This window comes from Zalophus californianus, chromosome 10 (assembly GCF_009762305.2).
Source record: "Zalophus californianus isolate mZalCal1 chromosome 10, mZalCal1.pri.v2, whole genome shotgun sequence".
Taxonomy (NCBI): Eukaryota; Metazoa; Chordata; class Mammalia; order Carnivora; family Otariidae; genus Zalophus; species Zalophus californianus.
Window position 1 is genome coordinate 67,038,426 of NC_045604.1, and position 18,738 is coordinate 67,057,163.

The 18,738-nt window shown below is 43.5% G+C and overlaps 1 protein-coding gene across 3 annotated transcripts in view; it reads left to right on the forward strand.

Annotated features, from left to right (window-relative positions):
- ACBD3 (acyl-CoA binding domain containing 3) overlaps positions 1-9,870 on the forward strand; it is a 36,163-nt gene extending 26,293 nt beyond the window's left edge. Inside the window, exons 6-8 of one of the 3 annotated variants that reach the window (XM_027612370.1) lie at positions 1,661-1,847; positions 4,046-4,364; positions 7,652-7,783. In XM_027612370.1, the coding sequence (XP_027468171.1) occupies positions 1,661-1,847; positions 4,046-4,353 (495 nt within the window). In that variant the 3' untranslated portion in view covers positions 4,354-4,364; positions 7,652-7,783. Of the gene's footprint in view, positions 1-1,660; positions 1,848-4,045; positions 4,365-7,651 lie in introns of all 3 variants that reach the window. The other 2 variants (XM_027612369.2, XM_027612371.2) reach the window with 2 other exon arrangements.
- Positions 9,871-18,738: the final 8,868 nt, after the last annotated feature.

The window sequence follows — 18,738 nt, forward strand, 5'->3', positions numbered from 1 at the left end:
TGTGGAAGTAATTGGATTGTAGATGATAAGTTAAATTTGTGTACAGGTATGTAGAAATATGTCATTATCCCTAAACCGTGAGATTATAAAGGCTTTTTTCTTTTGTTTTTTCTTTGTTTCATTATTTTATTTTTTACTTTTGTAAACATAAGCTCACTTATGACTTCATGTTTTAATTTAGAGTTACTTAAATGCCCAAATGTTCATCAACAGTAAAATGGATAAATTTTGTATCTTCACGATGGAATATCGTAGCAGTGCAGACAAACAAAATACAATTACTTATGTAACCTTATGGATGAAACTTGCAAAAATAATGTCAAGTAAAAGAAGCCAGACACAAAAAAGAACATTTATTACACAATTCCATTTATATAACGTCGAAAAACAGGCAAAGTAAATCTGTAGTGTTTTAAGTCAGATTAGTTGTTACCCTTGCAGCACGGGTTGGGGAGTGTGTCAAAAGGAGGACTCTGGGTGCAGTTAATGTCTTGACCTGGTGTTGCTTACATGGGTGTGTTTATTTTATGAAGAATGATCAGGTTGTACTTTTGTGTATGATTTGTACATGTTCCTCTATGCATAATTCAAAGTTTCTCCAAAAGTTGCTTAAGTAACAACATTTAGGTATATCTAATAATACTAATATCCGTCTTGATAGAAGAGGGGAATGTCCCCAAATAGTTGTTCTTTGTGTTTAAGATGTTTTTACTCTTCTCTTTTGACTTGGGACATTTTGATTCCATTTTTATGAATGTACATTATTTTAATAACAGTGATGAATTGTCATTAAGAAAGTATTTTGGCCTCAGGCTCCATTTTGTAAGCCTGTTTAATTCTTGGGTTGATATCTTTTATAACATGATTAACAGTTTTCAGTTCAGTTGTGATGTTTTTCTGTGTATAGTTTATGGTGAAGATTTCAGTTATTGATTTTGTCCATATTAGAGTAATTGCCCATATTTGATTGATTACTTTGGGGTCCCATATCGGATTTTACTAATTACAGCTTTTGCCTTCGTGAATTTTCCTCTGTGATCATTTATTACTACCAAGTTTAATTTTCCTGATTCAGATTTTATGTATCTGAATTTTATCAAGATTTTCTTCTGTCGGTTTTAAGAACAAATATTACTGTGTTCAATTTTTGCATATAATTTTCTTTGGGGTTGATTATTTCTATCTACTTTAATTTTTCCTGGTTGGTTTTTCTAATGATCCTTAGGTCACAAAAACGTGACCCAGGTTTCTGTGATAATTTTTCAGCATTTTTAGCTGCTGGCTCGGTATTGTCCTACTAATACTCATCATAGATAAAATAAAACTGATAAAGTCTATTACTGATTTTTTTTTTTAAAGATTTTATTTGACAGAGCAAGAGAGCGCACAAGCAGGGGGAGGGACAGACAGAGGGAGAGGGAGAAGCAGACTCCCCACCGAGCAGGGAGCCCGACATGGGGCTCCATCCCAGGGCCCTGGGATCATGACCTGAGCCAAAGGCAGACGCTTCACCGACTGAGCCCCCCAGGCGCCCCATTAGTAATTTCTTGAAGCACAGTGCTTTAGTAGGACAAAAACACAGGGTCAGAGTGCATTCCAGGGCAAGTGTCCTATCCTTAGCCGTCTGGTCAGTGTGTCTTCACTGTTTCTCCACTTGTAGGCAGCCTTACAGAAACAGCAGGAAGTAGCAGTCGTGGGGGCTTCTCTGCCTGCGTCATCAAAAGTGAACGCAGCGGCACCGGGCGATAGGATGTCAGTCAACGGACAGGCCAAAACTCACACTGACAACCCAGAGAAAGAACTTGAACCAGAAGCTGCGGAAGAAGCCGTGGAGAATGGACCCAAAGGTATGGTTTGGTGTGTGTGTGTCCATCCAGATGTCATAACTGAGATTCATGGAAAGCAAGGCATGAGTCAGGCTCACTGGCTTTGGAGAGCAATCACATATTTGTGAGAGTTGAATGCTTTTGTACCCTTTTGAGTCTGAATCCGATGCCTCTGGTGACCCTTAGAATAGGCAGAGGAGAGCACGTCAGAGGACTTTTGGACACTTCGGGTTGTGTATTGGTTGTCTGTTGCTATGTGACAAATCGTACCCCGATTTAGCAGCTTCCAGTAACAGCCGTTTATTGTCTCACACAGTGGGTGAGATTACTGGGGTTTCAGGAAGCAGCTTAGCTGAGCGGTGGTGGTTCTAGTCCCATGGGGTTTCAGTCACGATGCTGGCTGGGACTGGAGTCGGGTGGACGCTCCACGGGCACCAGAGGCTCTGCTTCCACGGTTCTTCCCTCCATGACTGGCAAGCTGGTGCTGGCTGTTGGCAGGAGGCCACAGTTCCTTGCCTTGCGAAGCCTGTCCTTCGGGCTGAGCGTCCTGGACACAGTGGCTGGCTTCCTCCAGAGCACGTGATCCGAGGGGACAAGGCAGAATGGCAGTGTCTTTCATGCTCTAACTTTGGAAGTCCTACATTGGCACTTGCATGGTATTCTGTTGGCCACACATACCAACCCTGGTACATTGTGGCTGGTGACCTCCCAAGTGTGTGAATACCCAGACGTGAGCATCACGGGGTCAGGGGCATCTTGGAGGCTGCCTGCCAACTATTGCAGTATTTTTTGAGACTAAAGGACCAGAAGATAACTTAGCATTTTCAAAGGTCTAGCTTTTTATGGGCAGCTCATTCGTTCCTTCAGCAACTGACTGAAGATTTTCTGAGCATAGGGGGACAGTGTGAGGCTGTCCCCTCACACAAGGACGACACACAAGATGCAAACCATAGGGGCGCCTGGGTGGCTCAGTCGTTAAGCGTCTGCCTTCGGCTCAGGTCATGATCCCAGGGTCCTGGGATCGAGTCCCACATCGGGCTCCCTCCTCAGCGGGAAGCCTGCTCTCCCTCTCACACTCCTGCTGCTTATGTTTCCTATTCTCGCTGTCTCTCCCTCTCTGTCAAATAAATAAATAAAAACTTAAAAAAAAAAAAGATGCAAACCATAGCCACGAAAGGGCTGTGGTGGGGAGAGAGGCACTGTGTAGGTCGAGAGTGTGTGATGCGGGGATTGTGACCGAGTGGCAGAGGTCAGCAGAGGCTTCCTGGGGAAGAGATGCCTGAGCCGAGAAAGCCGAAGCAAGACTACACACTAAGGTGGGCTGGGTGGCGGTGTGGTTCATAAGGAAGTTGGTTTCAGACATCTGCCTTGTCTTTTTAGAGTAAGTAACAGAAAACAGCTTTGGATAAGATCTTGAAAATCCCATGGTTTAACCTCTCTTCCCTTTTATCCTTATAAGAGTTTATCAGTATTTTTTTTTTTAAAGTAACCTCCACACCCAGTGTAGGGGCTGGAACCATGACCCCAAGGTCAAGAGTCACAGGCTCCGCTGGCTAAGCCAGCCAGGTGCCCTAGGTCTCCCAGTATTTTCAAATGAATCTTTTGTTAAAGGTTCTGCGACCGCGTCTGAAAAACCTGCTGAGTGGTCTGGTGCACATAGACGCTGCTCAGCAGGAAGACTTTCCGCCTTTCTGTTCGGTCCCTAGCGGTGCCATCCTGCCCACGTTTTTCTGCTTCCGTGAGCTCTTTTAGAATAGCCCGTGGGACTTCGGGATCCTCAGAGGTCAAGGCTTTTACTTTTTTTGACAGAGAGCCTGAAGTCAAAGCCCAGCTTTCTTTGTCCAGATCCAAAAGTGAGTTTATACCTAAGTCCAGATACTCTTCATTATTAGGTTTCCCTGGCTCCAGCTAGGAGGTTTCCAAGGTCAGTCTGCAATCCCCGTACGTAATCAGAGTGTAGAGAAAAATCTCTTCTGAGATTGTGGATTGCGTGTGTTCCTTGAAGTGGTGTGGTGACCTTTGATGCCTGGTGACTTCGGTAAATGCTGCAGTTCGGGGGGGACACTTGGCTGGGGAGCCTGGACATTCCTCTGAGTCCCTGACCCTCAGGGAGACCAGATGGCACGTGGCGCCTCACTGCGGCCGGGCGGGGTCCCGTGCGAGTTGGCCGCCTGCAGGTGAAGGCTCATCCTCTTCAGCGTAATTCCTGTTGCCTTTAGAATCTCTTCCAGCGATAGCAGCTCCGTCCATGTGGACCCGACCCCAGATCAAAGACTTTAAAGAGAAGATTCGGCAGGATGCAGACTCCGTGATTACAGTGGGCCGAGGAGAAGTGGTCACTGTTCGAGTCCCCACCCATGAAGAAGGATCATACCTCTTTTGGGAATTTGCTACAGACAATTATGACATTGGCTTTGGGGTGTACTTTGAATGGACAGACTCTCCAAACACTGCCGTCAGCGTGCACGTCAGCGAGTCCAGTGATGACGACGAGGAGGAGGAAGGTAGAGCCGTGGGGCCGTGCTGACGAGTGCTGGGGTGTGTGTTGGCGAGAAGGGCATGGTTCCTATGTCAGCCGCCCTTATCCCGGTTAACTCTTTCTGTACAGGGATTCATCTCTTCAGAAGTGGGACCTCAGCTGGAAAGGCTGAGAGACAGGCCAGCCTCTCAGAAGGGACTGGGGTCCGAGCGTGCCATTGTTTTAGTGCTCGGCGGGTCTGTCTGGCAGTGTGTTACGTGTTATGTTACTGGTTGCTCAGTACTGATTTACTTCCAGCACTTTGTGTTGGAAAGCCAAATGTGCAAGATCATTTTGAAAAATTTTAAAAGAGCAAGTAAGAAATTCTGCCAACTCTGGAGTTTATTTAAATTTACAATTCTGATATTAGCTTTTTAGGTCGTTACTCTAAGATTTTTTTTTTTTTTTTTTAGTGTAAATACAGAAACTCATACCGGAACATCGTACCTAAAAAAAAAAGTCAGCTGTTCTTACTTTCTCCCAAGTGGACAAAATGGAGTGTTTCCAAGAACAGTCTAAACTCTCTCGGTCTAGGAAGTAGGTTATAAAATGTATGCATATTAATGGAGAAGATGGTCTCCTTAATTTTGTTTTGCAGAAAAGGTAGAGCTCAGGGCTTTGGTACGTACCTAGTGAGCACTTGAGTTCCTGGGTCGGCTTGGTGGAGGCTCGGGTGGAAGGAGTGCCCTGGCTATGGGAGTGAAGAGGCAGCCTCTCGGTTCTTGGAACTAGTAACCTTTGGGGTGACTTGCAGACCAGCTGCTCGTGCTTGAAGACGGTTGGTAGCATTTCGCAGAGATTGTGTCGGGATACACCAAAAGAGGTAGTTGTCGGAGGTTTGTGGAGGAAGGCTAGAAGTTCAGGCAGCTGTGGAGGCTTGAAGTTGGATCCAGGCACCACACGTGCTGCACACCAGGCCCCCTGGGGCCACGTATGGCAACACACGCATGGGCCCGTGTCGTTGAGGGGCCGCTTTGTGTCCCATGGCCTTTATCTCTGAGGACCGGAGCCTGGTGAAGCATCGCCCACAGATACTGCTGACTAAACCAGAAGGGAAAACACAGGAGTGAGGGAAGAGCAAGCAGAGACGAGAGAGACCCCTGAGCAGGTGCCCCGACCCCCATGGCCGGGGCCCCCCGAGCAATGTCAGGGCCGGGGACTGGCATCTCTGATGTGCCACAGGGACTCATGAAAATCAGACTATTTGCACATGTCTGGGAAGGGAGGTTTGTGTGTGCAGACCGTTGTACTTCGAAAGAGCTTTGTGGCTAGTGTAGAAGTGTGCTCAGAAGCAGGTCGAGGTGATCTGTTTCTCTTGGCTTGCCTGCTGAAGAGTCTCCGAAGGGAGGTTGTCCTAGTGTGAGCCCTCCGCTGAGGGTCATTTTTGGCTCCTGTTGTTGGGTGGGGCGCCAGTAAACATGGTCGGGGTCCAGTGCCTCTCTGGAGGCGAGAGCCACGGTGCACCCTTGATCTTTGCTCTCATGTGTGACATCCCTCAGGTGGAAATGGACTTACCTGTCCTTGGGCTAGTCCTAATCATAAAATCATTTCCATCTAAAACTAAGCCATTAATACTCCTGTGTGAACCGAAACAACAGTGAGGATTTATTGCTCCCAAGAGTTGTTTGCGAAGAGTGAGCATAACTCTCCTTTTTGAAGATTTAGCTCACAGACTGCATGTGTCCCCATGGCTTCTTATGAAGGCCACCGTGCCACCTTGTCTTGTCCCCATACTGCATTTTATGGGGGTCCTTTCAGCTTGGATTAAGATGGAAGAGCAGTCCAGTCTTTTTGTTGCTTTGGGAGTTTTTTTTCTCCATTTGGTCTTGGAAGCTACAGGAATTTGTTCTCTCTTGAAGTGTGGCTGATAACTCTGATTCTGTGCTCTGATTCTTCCCGTCTTTATTGCTGCCAGGTCCCAGGTCTTTGCTTAACTTGATGAAAGGTGCATTGCTCATCTGTCTCAGTAACCTTTAGTTTTACAGGTTTTGAACAAAATCTGGATCTTGAATTACTGGACCAGTAATCTGTTTCATGGATATCCTTATAGGCAATAGTTTGCATTTTGAATGGCTCTGTACTTCTCATTTGCAAATGAAAGATCTTTAAGTATTGCTATGGTGAAGCAAGTCTGATTTAGGCCTATTTATCAGAACGTCATTTGCTTTTTTTTTTTTAAGTAAACTTTTTTATTTTAGAATAATTTTAGATTTATAGGAAAGTTGCAAAGAGTTCCTGTGTACTCCGCACTCAGTTCCCCCTTGTGTTAACACCCATTTGTACTGCGGTACATTCAGCATCAGTAACGAACCGATGTGGATACTTTATGATTCGCTAAAGTCCATATGTATTCACATTTCCTTAGTATTCATCTAATTTCCAGGATCCCATCCAGGATGCCACATTTTAGTTACCCTGTCTCCTTCAGCTCCTCTAGACCGTGAGAGTTTCTCAGACTTGCCTTGTTTAAATTCCTGATAGTGGCCACTGACCGTCACCGCGCAGTTAACCGATGTTGCCAAAATTCACTCTGCCATGTTACGGACCCGAAAGTCTTTTATCTTCTGCCCTGCATATTCCTCTGACCTGTTTGCCTGAGGTTGTTTATATTTAATACGTGAAGCTGAGATTTTAAGCTGGTTCATAATTTTCTCACTCCTGTAGGTTTCCAGAGGTTTTTTTTTTTTTTCCTAATTCTTATCATTACAGTTCAGAAACTATTAACTGGGACAAACCTAGAATCAGAGCTCACTCTTTGCCACTGGGATCATCCCCGGGTTGACACAGGCCCGTAGCGAAAGGAATGGATTTTCAGAGTGTCTCTGAATACCTACCTCCCTGCTGTGGTTTCCTCATTTCACTCTCAAAGCTAAGATGTACAGAACCTGATGGTCCTCAGAAGCTCGGTTTCCCCTTTCTAAAACAGAGAACTTTCGTATTGTTGAGGAAGAGGACAGGAGCGTCGTTTTCGTCGGTGTTGCTCAGACGAGCGAGGTTCCGCCTGCCGGGAGGAGTGAGGAATCGAGTGGGTGTCCCCAGGGAAGAGTGGGCCCCAAAGTGGGAGCGGTGGTCCAGGGAGAGCGAGATGCTGGCTGCTTCCACCCCCAGCTAGCAGCTGCTCAGAGACAGGAACGAACAAACGAACGAAGGACGAAGCCAGCACGTGCTCACAGGCGCGTACGTTGTAGGGCGGCTTCAGAGAATTCCTGATGAGCCGTTTCTCAGAGGAAGGATGGGGTTGCAGTGCTTGATGCAAATGTGGTTTTCCCGGATCTGTTTGCTGACGTGTCTCCGTTCTGTCTCACAGAAAACGTCAGTAGTGAAGAGAAAGCCAGAAAGCACGCCGCCAAGCCTCTGCTGGATGAGATTGTGCCTGTGTACCGGCGGGACTGTCACGAAGAAGTGTACGCCGGCAGCCACCAGTACCCGGGGAGAGGGGTCTACCTCCTCAAGTTCGACAACTCCTACTCTTTGTGGAGGTCAAAGTCAGTCTACTACAGAGTCTATTATACTAGATAAAGATGTTGTTACAGAGTCTGGAGTCTAGGGTTGGGCAGAAGACAGCATTTAGTTTGGAATTTCTTTTGACTTTTGTGGAGCATTGCAGTCAGTGTTTACCCTCTTGGATTTTGGTCTGATGGCTGGTGAACTCTTGTAGGGACTCGGGGTTCCCTGGAGACCCTTTAGCATTAATACTCTGGGGCTCGGGGGCTTCCTCAGAGCCCTCCAGCCCTTGGGTGCTGACCACCAGAGTCACTAATGGATGCTGAAGTTACAGGAGCTACGTGTTAAATCTTTAAGGTCTCCAAAATAAAACCTCCCCACGTTGACCCCACCTGGCCGATGGTGAGTCCGTTGCTGCCTGCTCCGTGTGTCTTATGAGAGCCCGTAGTTACCGTGACCGCTGATGGGACATCCTCATGTCAGTAGTCTCCCTGAGGTGCAGCTGACTTTGATGAAGGTCATCATTTTTAAAACTTTAAAAACTCGAGACCTCACAGATGATCATAGACAAATTGCCTCAATTCGATTTTGTTCTGAACAACCCAGATTGTTTTTGCTTTGAGTGCAGCTGTGCAGTTCAGAGTTGTATGACAGAGAATTATTTTCTGAGATAATCTTAAGAATGTTCAAAGCTGATTGATAATCGAACTATCAAGACACCTAGAACACCTCAGACATCCGTCTTAGCAAGCATCTGCTTGGTCCTTTGTTCTTCTTCTGGTCCTCACTCTGCCAGTAACAAAGCAAAACTAACTCCTTTTTGTCTCGACTGGGCTTTATAGAGCACCTCAAATTGAAACTGTTTTCTACACAAGCAGATAGGTAGGGGTTTTATAAACTCGAATTGGCACCTACTGAATTAAAATACATAAAATCACTCAAATATAATTCGGTGTATGGGGAGTAACATTGCACTCAGTGGGAATGACTGCCAGAGACAGTCCGTTTTCTCTTTGTGTGTTAATACTTAGGCACAGACCCTACACAGTTCCATTTGGAGTTGCTTACTAGAGGGGATTGGAGACGCATATGCCCATGCTTAAATTTTTTTATTGCTTCAATCTGTATTATGTCTTCATAGATGGGAAGAGGTATATTTTTGTTTTCCTTACTGAAAACAAATATGGATTAATTGCCTCACGTTGGTATAAGTGATCGACTAGTGTAGAGATTCTTGTTTTCAGAAGGGAGGGATGGTATATATCTAGAAAGCGACAAAGATGGCAATACACACGTAATGTTACTATATGTTGTTACTGAAATACTTAGATTTTTACAATTTCAAATCATAAATCACTTCTCGTAGGAGGGTCTCCATTGATTAGCTGCGTTATATACAGTTCACTACATGAGGGGCTGTTGGTTTTTGTGTGCTGCATTTCTGTTTTTTAATACCTGGTTTTGTACATACCTAACTCTGTTCTCTTTTGGTTACCCGGAAACTGGATTATTTTCTCCTAAGCAGTGCTTAATTTGTGTTTTTTAATTTTGATTCACTAGTTCCAGCTGAAAGGTGTCCACACTGTTCTGTCTAGAACACTTTGAGGCTCTCCATCAGCTCTCATGTATATAAGGTAGAGAAACCATGGGGTTAGGCACTTCTTGGCTTTTTTTTTTTTAATGAGAAAATACTGTATTTAAAATGTAAAATAAACTTTTAAAAAGCAGGCACTAATATATATTTCTCCCAGCCTTTGATTACGGATTTGTCCTTGCACATGTTAAGATGAATTATCTTCTAAAAATATCATTGTTCTCGGGAGCAGTGTATGTCACTTTACACAGCAGTGGTTCCTGTCATATGTGCTCATGTCAGAACATTTTTGGTTTTAAACTTTTTTATTGCCTTTGGCTGTTGATTAGTACAGTACAAGTGCGATTTCAAAAAGATCTTGAAAATAATATATTTAATCAATTAAAATGTTTATCTGTAATCCGTTGACGTTTCATTACTACAGTTACTCTCTGAAGTGTTAGTTCTGTATTTCCTCATTTTGGAAGGATGAGAAGAAGTGGCCCAAAAGACCTTTTCTGTTTTAAAAAGTTAAAAACCAACAACAGACTATTTCTGACTGATCAGTTTTTGCTGTGAATTGCCCCAGAGAGTTAGGATAGATTTTAAAGTGTTCAGACTTCTTGGTGGAAAGGAAAGCACTGGCTTTTCTTATTGAAGGGGACTTAGAAGATTATTCCCCACACAACCACACAACCATGTGCTGCGTAGCGTGTTCCTTGAAGTTCACAGGGACCCCTGCTCTAAATTTTCCACGGTCTGGCACCTGCAAAGCAGTAAGCAGGGGAGTGCCCCTGTCAGGATAATGTGGAGTGCCAGAAACTATTCCAAAAAACACCCCCCCCCCGAAATGCAGGCTGACTTGGACCTCAAATTTCGTTTACTTGTGTGAGATTTGGAGAGACAGAAGGAGTTGGTCATCTTGGGGTTTTATTGCCGTGTTGGGGTACCGTGAACACTTATGGAGAGCTCTTGGTGTGTTGAGTACATCTCGGAAGCCGTGCAACTGAGTCCTGACCATCTGCCTTATGGAAGAGGAGAAGCAACCGGTTCAAAATCATAAGTGATGGCTAAGAATGCGTTGGGGGCTCGGAGTGTGACAATCTGCAACCCAAACCGTCTTTGTGTCGTCTTTCCCCAGCTGAGCTGAGCTCAGCACTTCTGTCAGCAGCCTAAAAATGTATGCATGTGATCTCCTTGGGGGAGAACCAATCTGAACTTTATTTCCATTCACTAATTTTTCAAAATGTGTATTAATCAGACTTGGACTTTTATCTTACATGCTCGCCTACGAATCTTCGACTTGCTCATTGAGAGCTTTTAAGATGAGTTGGTTACTGTCCTTCCAACACCCTTCTTTGGAATTTATTGCGTGGTTCTTATTTCAGGTGCTTATTATTTTGCTTGATTTATTTTGTAATGAGAGAAGCATTAGCTCCATTTTTATTAGCTGTTATGCCACTTTTAATAAGTTGTGATTTGATTAGGATACTTAAGTACCAGGAAACGAAGTGGCCGACTTTTCCAGAACTGACCTTGGCATTTGGACTCGGGCCATCAAACATGGGGGAGCAGTATCAATTGGAGCAGTCACTTCCTTTCTTGTAGTTTTAACAAAGTCTTGAACATGATTGCTCCGTTCAGCCCGGCCCTGAACTGCTCACTTGACTTGAGAGTCTATGGGAAGAGCCAGTCCAAAGGTGATTACATGCGCTGATTTTTTTCATCTTTCTTTAATGTCCTATTTGTACAATTCTGACAGTTTTTACCTTTTACCAAAATCATGAACTTAAATATCTCCAGTTGAAGGTGACATAACTTTTTTGTGTGTGTGGCAGAATAGAGAGATGTAAACATGCTTCTCATAAGGTCTACATTTTGCAACTTTAAAATTCCGGTCTGTGTTCATGGAGAATTTTCCCTTTTACTAAGTAGAGGTCTACTCTTTTCTTTTAATCTGCTGGGTTTCTTCCATAGAGTGGTTCTTTGGCCATTTTTCTGTTAATTGAACATTTTAGGTTCCTTGTGGTTTTTTTATTCTAAGTGCTGTGCCAGTGAACACTCTCTTATATGTCTTTCTGCACGTCTGCATGAGTTTTCCAAGAGTAGATACCAAGAAGTGGAATTGTTCGTGGTCTGTGCATTTTTTTTTTTAATAGACCTGCCACGTTGTCCTCCAGAGTGGCTGACCTAATTTCCCTTCCAGCTCCATAATGTTGCAGAATACTGCTTTTTCCCCTGTCAACACTCCATATTGCCAGACTGAAGTCTTGGTCAGTCTGATGGGTAAAAAATGAAATTTCGTCTTCATGTGTGTTTCTCTGATAACTAGTAAGATTAAGCATCTATTTTTATTGGCCAGTTGTATTTCCTCTCCTATAAAGTGCTTGTTTGTGTTCCTCTACCCATCTTTCAATTAGATAATTTTTACATTGATTTATTAGCATTAAAAATATAGCTTGTATACTGATCATTATATATAATATATCTTATATAATTTCCTCCAGTTTATTGCTATTCTGTTTTGTTTATGGCATTAGGTCTGTTTATATGTGTCTGTGTTTGGTCGTAGACGTTATAATCTGTATTGTCAGTTTCATTCAGTTTTTTTCTTTTATGACTTTTATATCCATATATATGCATATACATATACACACATATATGTGCATACGTATGTCTGCTTCTGAAATTCTGTTTCATTTATCTGACCACTTACGTGCTAATACTCTAAATTATTATAGTTTTAAAACATTTTTATACACAGCAAATCTCCCCTTTTTCGGATACTTTTTCTTACCGATTTTTGAACCTCTGTTCTGTATGAACATTTAATCATTAGCCTGTCATATTTCATGAAAAGTCTTAACGGAATTTACATTCAAGTGTTGCATTATTTTCTAGGTTGATTGAGAGAGTTTACATTGCCTTTATAAAAGAGTGGGGCACCTGGGGGGCTCAGTCGGATAAGCGTCTGCCTTTGGCTTGGGTCGTGATCCCGGGATCCTGGGATCGAGCCCCACGTTGGGCTCCCTGCTCAGTGAGGAGTCTGCTTCTTCCTCTCCTACCTTCCCCGCTCGTGCTTGTTCTCTCACTCTTGCTCTCTCTCTCAAATAAATAAAATCTAAAAAAAAAAAAAGATTGTAGTTCCATGCTCTTAAATGGTATCCAGTAGCAGAGATGGAAGGCACAACCTTAAGCTGTCGTCCCTGGCATTATTAGGATGCCAACTAATCTGGGACAACAGAGATTCAAAAATAAAGTGGCACAGGGATCGAGCCCCGCATCGGGCTCCCTGCTCTGCGGGAGGCCTCCTTCTCCCTCTCCCACTCCCCCTGCTTGTGTTCCCTCTCTCACTGTGTCTCTCTCTGTCAAGTAAATAAAATCTTTAAAAATATATATATAAATAAATTAAAAAAAAAATAAAGTGGCTCAACTAAGATAGTTCAAGCTTATGAACAGGCCAAAGGAGGCAGGTAGTGCAGGACGGGTCAGTTTCAGGACTTCGTGAAGTGATCGAGAGCCCCAAGTTTCTTTCATTTTGTTTCTCCACCATCCTAGGGGATGGGATTGTTTCATATGCATTGGTTAGAAGCAGGTTTGCCAGGATCACATCCCCAGTTCAGTGGGGGAGGTGGGAGTGGAGGGGCAGGGATACATGCCCCATTTTAAAGGGAGAACCCTTATTTCTGTTCTGTCAGCAAGCACTTAGTCCCACGGCCCCCTCCAGCGGCAGTGTCTGCTGGGCGGTCACGTGCCCAGCCACAACGCAGAGAGGGGCGTATCTACTATGAAACAGACATGGCTCCCAGTGCATGGTTAGACTGCATTTGTCAGCTGAGTTTTGAAATCTGTAGCTTTCATTGATCTTCTCCCCATTACAAGAGTCCTCGTTTATTATGGAAAATTTAGACAGTATACAGAGATGGAAAAGCATGAAACTAAAATAAACTTTCCACAAAGAATAGTTATCATTTAGGAAATTCCTTCCTGTGTTGTTTTCCTAATCTTCACTTCTGGAATTCTAGCATACAAAAAGGTATAGAGCATAGTATGAGTACACGTACCCACCACCCACGCTGGTCACACTGGTCATTGCTTTTGTCTCGTGCTCATCAGATCTTGTCGAAGTAATAAGAATGAGAGAGTTTGAGCCCTGTGTATCTTTTCCTGATGACATTTGGCTCTTTCTTCCTCCCAAAGATAATCGTTACCCTGATTTTGAGGTTTATCATTCCATAATAATGTGCATTGCCAGAAAAAGGAGATAATAGGGTTTTGCAGAATGCTTTTGAATTTTATATGAAATCCAAGGAAATAGGTATACATTTATACATTCTCCCCTACCTAATACACTATGGCTTTCTTCACTTAGAAACTTATTTTGGTAATCTTCCTATATCAATACATAGGAGCTTCACTTGGATTTGTTTTTCATTGTGTTAGGTGAAAATCATGTACAGTTAACCATTTTAAAGTGTACAGTTCAGCACGCCTGGGTGGCTCAGTCGGTTAAGCGTCTGCCTTCAGTTCAGGTCATGATCTCCAGGTCCTGGGATAGAGCCCCACATCGGGCTTCCTGCTCAGTGGGGAGTCTGCTTCTCTCTCTCTCTCTCTCTCTCTCTCTCTCTCTCTCTCTCCCTCCCTCCCCCTCCCCCTCTCCCTCCCCCGCCCCTTCCCACCACTCGTGCTCTCTCTCTCAAATAAATAAAATCTTAAAAAAGCATACAGTTCAGTGGCATTTAATGTGTACAATGTGCACCCACCACCTCTTTTTTAAATTTTTTTTAGATTTTATTTATTTATTTGTCAGAGAGAGCACACAAGCAAGGGAGTTGTGGGCAGAGGGAGAGGGAGAAGCAGGCTTCCCACCGAGCAGGGAGCCTGATGTGGGGCTCCATCCCAGGATCCTGGGATCATGACCTTAACTGAAGGCAGACACTTAACCGACTGAGCCACCCAGGCACCCAGGCCACCACCTCTCTTGAAACTTTTTCATTGCCCTAGAAGAATACCCATGCCCATTACAAAATCACACCCATCTCCCCCTCCTCTTCCTCAGGAACCGCTAATCTGTTGTTTCTATGGATTTGCCTGTCTGGATATTCCATATATAAAGAATCATGCGATATTTGACTTTTCATGTCTTCTTGGACTTTAAGCATAATGTTCTCAAGTTTCATCCAAGTTATAGCTTGTATCGGTCCTTCATTGCTTTTTATGGCTGAATGATAATCCATTCTATGAATATGCCTCAGTATGTTTATTTGTCGGTTGATGGACATTTGGGTTGTTTCTACTGTTTGATTATTATGAATAGTGCTGTTATGAACATTTGTGAACAAGTCCTTGTTTGAGTACTCGTTTTCACTTATTTTGGGTGTATACCTAGGGGTGGAATTGATGGGTCGTATGGTAATTGCATGTGGAACTATGTTTTCCGTAGTGGTGCGCCATTTTACATTCCTGCCAATAGAGCGATAGAGGAGGGTTCCTGTTTCTCCCTAAGTCCTCCAGCGCTTGCTGGTTACTGTTTTGTTTTATGGCATTGTTGTGGGTGTGAGGTGGTGTCTTGTGGCTCTGATTTGCATTTCCTTAATAAGCAACGATGTCAGATACCTCTTCATGTGCTTGTTGGCCATTTCTAGATCTTTTTTTTTTTTAAATCAGTTAGCCAACATATAGTGCATCATTAGTTTCAGATGTAGTGCGCAGTGATTCATCAGTTGCATATAACACTTAGTGCTCATCACGTGTGCCCTCCTTAATACCCATCACCCGGTTACCCCATCCCCCCACCCACCTCCCCCATTTCCAGGTCCATTGCCCATTTTTAAATTGCGCTGTCTTTTGTTATTTAGTTGTAAGTGTCCTTTATATATTCTGAATATTGAATCAATATATGATTCACAAATAATTTCCCCCATTCCATAAGCTGTCTTTTTACATTCTTGATAATGTCCCTTGATGTACCAAAGCCTTTCATTTGTATGAAGCCCAGCGTATCTTACTTTTTCTTCTCTCGCTTTTGCTTTGGGTGCCAAATCTAAGAATCCACTGCCAAATCCAAAGTCATGAAGATTTACCTCTGTGCTTCTAATAAAAAAGCTTTCTAGTTTTAGGTCTTAAATTTAGGTCATTGATCCATTTGGGGCTAATGTTTGTCTGTGGAAGGGGTTGGGGTCCAGCCTCATTCTCTGGCATGTGGCCATATGGTTGTGGCAAGACTGTTTGTCGAGGAGACTGGTCTTCCCATTGCTTGGTTTTGGAATCCTTGCGGAGGTCATAGGTGTTTATTTTTGGCATCAGTGGGTTTTATCACTTCACTAATGAAAGATATTTAGGTGGTTTCCAATTTTTTGCATTAAAATTTTGACCTAAATGAACATGTACCTATATCATTTTGCTTATGTACCTTTGTGTACTTTCATTTTTAAATCTCTGATATAGGGGCGCCTGGGTGGCTAAGGGGGTTAAGTGTCTGCCTTTGGCTCAGGTCATGATCCCACAGTCCTGGGATCGAGCCCCACATCAGGCTCCCTGCTCAGTGGGGAGTCTCCTTCTCCCTCTGCCTGCCTCTCTCTCAAATAGATAAATAAAATCTTAAAAAAAATAAGTCTCTGATATATATATATATGATTTTTTAAGAGGGGGAGGGGCAGAAGGAAAGGAAGAGAGAGAATCTTAAGCAGACTCCACGCTGAATGGGGCTTGATCTTACGACCCTGAGATCATGTCCTGAGCCAAAACCAAGAGTCAGACACTTAACCGACTGCGCTACCCAGGTGCCCCTGATACTTTTTATTGCTATCACAGATTATCTTTTTAAATATCAGATTTGTATTGAGGTTTATTGAGATTTAAATTATATACAGTAAAAACGCAGCTTTTTATTTAAGCTGTTAGATGTCACAATGCCAACATTTTTTGCCTTGTCCCATTAGAGTCAGCCCCCTTTCCCTGCCTCCTGGCAACCACTGATCTGATTTCTGACCCTATAGATTTAGCCTTTGCCCAACCGTCACATAAATGTGACCATAGAGCACGGAGCTTCTTGTGTCTGGCCCTTTTTCACTTAGCATGATGTTTTTGAGAGCCACCCATGTTGTTGGTATCTCAGAGTCCCGTTTCATTGCTGGAAAGTAGCCCATTGCCTGGAAGCGCCATACTTTCTTTATCCACTCACCTGTTGTTGTGTGGGTTTTTCCAGTTTGGGGTAATTAGCAATAAAGCTGCTGTAAGCCTTCATGTATCTGTGTGGACATAGGTCCTCATTTCTTGTGGGTTAGTGTCTAGGAGTCAGTTTGCTAAGTTGTAGGTATATGTTCAGTTTGTGGGTGTGTGTGTTTTGTTTTTTGTTTGTTTGCTTTTTTTTAATAAACAGCCAAACTGGTTTTCAAAGTAGCTGTGCCATTTTTACGTTCCCACCAGCACTGTTCGGGAGCTCTAACTGCTTCATATCCTCACTAGCATTTTGTATGTCAGCTTTTTGTTTGTTTGTTTTTTCAGATTTTATTTATTTATTTGACAGCGAGAGAGAGAGCACAATCAGGGGCAGAGGGAGAGGGAGAAGCAGGCCTCCCGCCGAGCAGGGAGCCCGATGCGGGACTCAGTCCCAGGACCCTGGGATCATGACCTGAGCCGAAGGCAGACGCTTAACGACTGAGCACCCAGGCGCCCCTGTATGTCAGTTTTTCAAATTTTAGCCATTTAATAGATGGTATCTTATCGAGGTTGTAATTTGCAGCTTCCTAATGACTGAGGTGCTGAGTGTGTGTTCATGCGCTTACTGGCCACCCATCTGTTATTTGAGGAAGTATCACATTCCTATCTCTTGCCCCCTTTTTTTTGTTTTGTTTTTTAAAGATTTTATTTATTCATTTGACAGAGAGAGAGTGAGACAGCAAGAGAGGGAACACGAGGGGGAGTGGGAGAGGGAGAAGCAGGCTCCCCGCGGAGCAGGGCGCCCGATGCGGGGCTCGATCCCAGGACCCTGGGACCAGGACCCGAGCCGAAGGCAGACGCTTAACGACTGAGCCACCCAGGCGCCCCATCTCTTGCCCTTTTTTGACTGCACTCTTTTCTCATTATTTACTGGTGTGAGTTCCTTACATTTTCGGATACAAGCCCTTTATCAGGAAGGTGTTTTTTAAGAATCTTTTCCCTTCTTTTGGCTTGCCTTTTCATTTTCCTAACAGTGCTTTTTGATGAGAAGACATTTTAACTTAATGAAGTTCAGTTACCAACTTTTTTCTTTTATGATTGGTAGTTTCTGTGTCCTGAGAAGTCTTGGTCTAACTCAAGGTTTTCTGCTGTTTGTTTTCTAGAAATTTTTTAGTTTAGGTTTTACATTTTAGCTGTATTATTCGTTTTAAGTTTATTTTTGTATGTGTTGTGAAGTAACAATAGAAGTCTGTTGTTTTGGGGCGCCTGGGTGGCTCAGTTGGTTAAGCAACTGCTTTCGGCTCGGGTCATGATCCCAGAGTCCTAGGATCAAGTCCCACACCGGGCTCCCTGCTCAGTGGGGAGTCTGCTTCTCCCTCTGACCCTACCCCCTCTTGTGCTCGCTCACTCTCTCTCAAATGAAGAAATAAAATCTTAAAAAAAAAAAAAGAAGTCTGTTGTTTTCTACACAGACATGAATGTCTACATATTCTACCACCATTTATTTAAAAGACAATCTCTCCTCTTTTGAATTACCTTGGCACCTTTGTCAAAAATTAGTTGATCTTAGGGGCACCTGGTGGGCTCAGTCGGTGGAGCATACGACTCCTGACCTTGGGGTCGTGAGTTTGAGCCCCACGTTGGGGGTAGAGTTTACTTTTACAATGAATGAATGAGTGAATGGATGGATCATTATAGGGAGAACTGGGGAGAATTGACATCTTAACAATATTGGGTCGTGGTGTATATCCATTTATTTAAGTCTGATTTTCTCAGCTGTGTTTTGTAGCTTACACTGTACAAATCTTTTTTTTTTTAAAGATTTTATTTATTTATTTGACAGAGAGAGACACAGCGAGAGAGTGAACACAAGCAGGGGGAGCGGGAGAGGGAGAAGCAGGCTACCCGCCCAGCAGGGAGCCCAATGTGGGGCTCGATCCCAGGACCCTGGGACCATGACCTGAGCCGAAGGCAGACGCTTAACGACTGAGCCACCCAGGCGCCCCCACTGTACAAATCTTATATACAGTTTGTTGTTAGATTCATTTCTAGGTATTTCATGGTTTTTGATAATATCATAAATGGTACTGTTTTCTTCTGTAATTTCACTTGCCAAATGTTCAGTTGACTTAGTTTGTATGGAACATGTACTTGTCAGATTTTTTACTTCTAGTCACTTTTTTACAGATTATTTAAGACTTTCTATATAGAAGATG